A 5,369-nucleotide genomic window follows, 5' to 3' on the forward strand; every position below is an offset into this window, starting at 1 on the left:
CAACAACACTTATGGGGGTCGGGTCGTGTACCTAAAAAAACCGGACCAACCAGTTCAACCGGTTAAACCGATCAGGCACCATCGATTAAGAATTTTAAAAAACCGATTGAAATATAACTAAAAAAACCGTACGTTTTAATGAAAAACTAATTGATTATTAGTCCATTGATAAAGCGGTGAATGGAGAGTGAGAGTCTTTGTCATGTGAACTTTTTATTAGAACAATTTATTTGTTTATTGATATTTTGAGAGTGCCGATTAAGAGTGGTTAACTTTTTGTTATCAATCTTATAATTTAAAATAACAAACTGACCCTAATAATTTATTTTTTTCTCCTTTTAAAACGGTTTTTTAAGACAATTAAAAAAAAACAAATTCAAGGTAGGTCATTTATTTTTTCTAAAATGGTTCCTAATTTTTCTACTTTGGGCCTTAGTAGATACGCCCCTGGTTTGCAGGTTAACCCGCCAACCCGTATATATATATATATATATATATATATATATATATATATAATTATTAATGAACTTATTTCATTCTGTAATATTTTGTATCATTGTATATCCTTTCGCCTTTTGTATTCGTATAATCGTGTGACTAGTTTTTTGCGGTGTCATAATCAAAAAAGAAAACACACATACTCACGAGTTACGGACGAAAAACGCATCCACCAGATCACCACTGGCCGACAGCCGCTCCTCACGTCCTCACCCCGTACGAATAACACTTTGTATGAATGTTTTCATTTTTCAAATTTATTTGGATGTTAATGATTTTATGACTTTATATTGAAAACTTTTTTTTTATGTTAATGACTTTAATGGTTTTATGATTTTAGTTTGAAAATACCTTATTTTTTGAAAATGTGTTGCTTATTTATTAAACGAGTTATACAGGTTGGATTCAACTCACTAACCTATGAAGTGTGAACCAGTGAACCCATATACTTAAACGAGTTATATTGGTTGGGTTGAGTTGAGGTTTCAACCCGTCAACCTGTGACCCCCCAACCCATATATTATATGGGTTGGGTTGAGTTTATGTTTTCTGACTCGCTAACCCGTGACCAGTAAACCCGAATCCAACCCGATTACCATGTCTAATGAGTAGTAACTCTCAAAATGAAAACTACATCATATATATCAATTAGGATGTTTTTTTTTTTGACAATTTTGGTCAACTATTTCTAGCAACATATCAATGACATAAGTAGCCAATGATCCAAGTAGTAGCTACTAGCTACATATGTAACAAATCCAATCATATGTATTTGTAGGAGCAATACTCCTAACCATTAACTTGTATTTGAATATAAGTATATTACTTAAAAACGATTTCAGATTCGTTTTTGATACTTCTTTATAATAACAAAAGATACGAGTCGAACCTTGATTTCATCACCCATAATTCTTTGTAACATTACTTCATATAATTTAATAATGTCACTTGTTCTTGGGTTGTTTTTGTTAAATTGTTATGAAAAAGCATATCACTATTAAATTATTTTTAAAAGAATTGATGTTCTCTATAAACCGAACACCAAACCCTTTGAGCTGTTGCGTTTAAAACCCTTGTTTCTCTCGCACAAGCTCACTCTCTACCATCAATGGCTTCTTATCTCCCGCATCCTTCAACAATCTTGACAATCTCCCACAAAAAATCAGGTTTCAGACCCTCAAAACTTCAAACAACCCTATTATTCATCGAAAACAATCAAATCAATTCCATTTCAAAACCATATCTAACCTATAAAACCTCGTCTCGTCTCAATTTTCGCCTAAACCCTTGTTGCACAGCAACAAAATCTTCAACGTCGTCTTCAACAACAAACGTGTTTCTCGAAAAACTTGAAAAAGACGACGATTTACCGGTGGTTGAAGACTCCCCAGTGAAATTCTTATTTTGGGCATTGTTGTGGGCATCTTTTTCGGTAGCTTTATATGCATTTTCTCCTGCGGATGCTAAAGCGCAAGAAGCACATGCGGCTGTGCAGTCCATTAAAGCTTCGAGCTTCGGATTGAAGTTCGCTAATTTCTTGAGAGGGTCGGGTTGGCCCGATGAAGCTGTGGTGTTTGCTTTGGCTACACTCCCAGTGATCGAGCTCCGTGGTGCTATTCCTGTTGGGTATTGGTTACAACTCAAGCCTGTTCTTCTCACTGCTTTATCTGTTCTTGGGTTAGTCCACTTCCCTAACATTGTTTTCATCAATTTACTGTTAATCTGTTTATATTATTCATGACTACTTGTTTCTTTAACGAATACGAATGTATTTGTTTAGGGGTTTAGTTAAATTGGTGAGGGTATCAATCTTGCATCAAAAGTGAGTTATAAGTAATGATTTTTTGTCCCAAACAAATTGTTATTAGGGATTTCAAGGAAGAATGAAGATTTGATTGTCATTTCATTGGTTTGCTGTCAATTCTGCTCATATATCTTCTGGGTTTTTAATGTTTTGGTTGTTTATACGTGTTTCTTGTTTAAAGTGGCGTAACAATCAATCTTGCTTCCTGAAATTAGAGATAAAGTTGTAACTTTTTTGATCAAAACTAAATGAGGATTGGGGATTTATAGGAAGAAATGACGACCTTTCACCTAATTCTTTTTGTCATATAGGAAAATTGGAAGTATGGGTAGATAAAGGTACATGTGTCTATACCCAAAAAGGAGTATCCTGCTGTCTTAAAAGACATTTAAGTTCCTTAACCTGTTGTTGGTTCCACCATTAAGCCCCCTAGTCCGAAGTAAAGCGACAAGACCACTGTTGTAAAAATCCTGACTAGTCCTTGATTAGGATGTTTTCTACCATTGATTTCATGAGGGATTGGTTGTGGTATCATCATTGGTTGAAGCCCAATGCTATATCTATAATCGTTAGCTTCAAACCATAGTGCCATAGTGTAGGCATGTACTTGATACTTATCTATTTGGTTCTTCTTATTGACAATTTGGGAATGGAGATTAGTATACTTTCCAAGTGAAGCCTTTAGTCATGTCGGAAGAAATATTATTTTTGGATCAATACGTGTTTAGTGCCTTTTAGGATGTATTTCCTGATGATGGTGCCCATGTGCCTAAATCGTGCCCACAACTTACTTACAAGGTGGGGTACCATATTCAAGGGTAGGAGTTCATAAAGTATATATCCTTGTTGTTGCCACTAGAATAAGTAGAGTATAGAGACTAAGTAATGGTATGCCACAACTGTATATAGATATTGGTTTTAAAAAGCACGATGCACTAAGGGTCCCAGGGGTCGATGCACAATGCGGGAGGTGCATCTTTTTTCATAAAGACACTTATAAAGCACATTTTATGAATGCACGATATGCCGATCATCTAAAATAAGCAGAAAATGTGAAACTAATAGCCTCCAATATCATTGTCAATCGTCATCAACATAATATGTCGAATCAACACCTTTAAATAGTGGCACGTTGTGCAAGTTTCATTGATTTGCAATAGAGGTGTGGCCTTTTAGCTTCCAATAATTCCCCTACAAAGTAGACAACAAGGTGAAATTTATAATTAACATCATGTAAATTTTAAAATGTGAAGTTACTTAATATCTATTCTTTACTCGCTTTAATGTAAACTTATGCGTTTTCCATGATAACTTGTACAACCTTCTCTTTCCAACTTCCTTGACCATTTCATCAAGAAAACCGAACAACAAGTTTTTCTTAAACATCCATGGATTTAACGAACACATAACCCTTTGGAGAGTTAACGAAAAAGTTTATGATATCTTTTTGAACAACTGATACATCCGACATAATTGAACTACCTTTGTGAGCCCATTCTTTCTTTTGTTGAATGATATTATTAAGCAAAGGAACTCTTAGCTCATACATCATACATGCTAGGTGGTTTCATACCCAGGCCTAATTGTCTAATTGTTTCTACCATTATATTAAAACTATCATACGTAACGACATTAAAAAGAATTACCTACATTGACAATTTACATAGACACATAGTTAATAAAGACATTTAATAGAGTATTCAACAAAAATAAAAAGAATTACTTGCATCGTAAAACCATCTTGCTATTTCACTACTTCTTTTGTCTCCTAGCTCTTTTTGACACACTTCATTTCTTTTTATTGTCTTGCTCCTTTCCTGCCATTTCTTCCCTTGATTAAATCTTCATAATTAGGAGTAAAGTGCATATCAAGTGGGACCTTTTTGTTTGGGGGGTGACTTGCTAGTTGCTACTACTACCTTTGCTTGTCCTTTTTGGTACTTTAACATAGTCTTCTTCTTCAACATAGAAGCCTCTGTTGTTTCTTTCCGTACATGCTTGTGACATATTAAAAAAAGCAGATATAGGAAACTAACAAACCATCAAAACCAACAACATTTACAAACATTTAAAACCCAACACACTAAACATTATCCTCATTCTACACATAAAGATGTTATTAGCTTGAATTTTGTTTACAACAATGAAAGATACAAAAATTTTTGTTGATGACAATTGACATTTAACACCTATGATTTTAACCTCTCAGGAACATGGTACCTGTGCCTTTGATCATACTCTACTTAAAACCACTAGCAACATTCCTAGCTGGAACCAGTAAACCAGCAGCTCAATTCCTAGACCTTTTATTCAAAAAAGCAAAACAAAAAGCGGGACCCGTTGAAGAGTTCCAATGGCTAGGTCTAATGCTGTTTGTAGCAGTGCCATTTCCAGGCACTGGTGCATGGACTGGAGCCATCATAGCTTCCATCCTTGATATCCCTTTTTGGTCTGCCATTTCTGCAAACTTTTGTGGGGTTGTTTTGGCTAGTCTTTTGGTCAACATGTTGGTCAACATTGGCCTCAAGTATGCCATTGTTGCTTGTATCTTCATGTTCATTGCATCCGGATTCATGTGGAGTGTTCTTCGTGTTTTGAAACGCCGTCTCGGATCTTCGTCTTCTTCATCATGTTGATTTTGAGATTGTTGATGAATAATTTGATATATGCTAATTTGATTCTTTGATTTTGGTTTTACATTTTTGTAAATTGTTATTATTATTATACAATCGATTGATGCATAACTTTGGAAATTTAAAGTTATGCGTACTTGAAGCGATATAGATGACGTGATTAAATGGGCCATGTTATATCGAGTTGAGCTATTGGTATTTTTATGTTTTTATTTTCGTTATGTAGAGTTTGATTTATCGGCGTCATTATGTTTTTTTTTCTTTTTTGTTAATAGTCTTTATATATACAAACTATCATATGATTCAATTTTATCGAAAAATATAACGTTCTTTTATGATCTATATCTTAAGGAGAGTTGTCGAAGAAAACATAAATATTGAATCTTGGATGAAAATTTTCGGTTTATAAGAATAGCCAGATTGTCAGAACTTTT

At 34.3% G+C, this 5,369-nt stretch overlaps 1 protein-coding gene across 1 annotated transcript; it reads left to right on the plus strand.

Moving 5' to 3' along the window:
• The first annotated feature begins 1,504 nt into the window (after positions 1-1,504).
• Positions 1,505-5,147, plus strand: LOC145166338 (small multi-drug export protein). Its single transcript, XM_079085291.1, has 2 exons — positions 1,505-2,175; positions 4,512-5,147. Exons 1-2 carry the CDS (start codon positions 1,607-1,609, stop codon positions 4,936-4,938), a joined length of 996 nt encoding a protein of 331 aa, XP_078941417.1. The 5' UTR covers positions 1,505-1,606; the 3' UTR covers positions 4,939-5,147.
• Positions 5,148-5,369: the final 222 nt, after the last annotated feature.

The sequence above is a fragment of the Lactuca virosa genome, chromosome 3 (assembly GCF_052849685.1).
Source record: "Lactuca virosa cultivar CGN04683 chromosome 3, Lactuca_virosa_CGN04683_v6, whole genome shotgun sequence".
Taxonomy (NCBI): domain Eukaryota; kingdom Viridiplantae; phylum Streptophyta; class Magnoliopsida; order Asterales; family Asteraceae; genus Lactuca; species Lactuca virosa.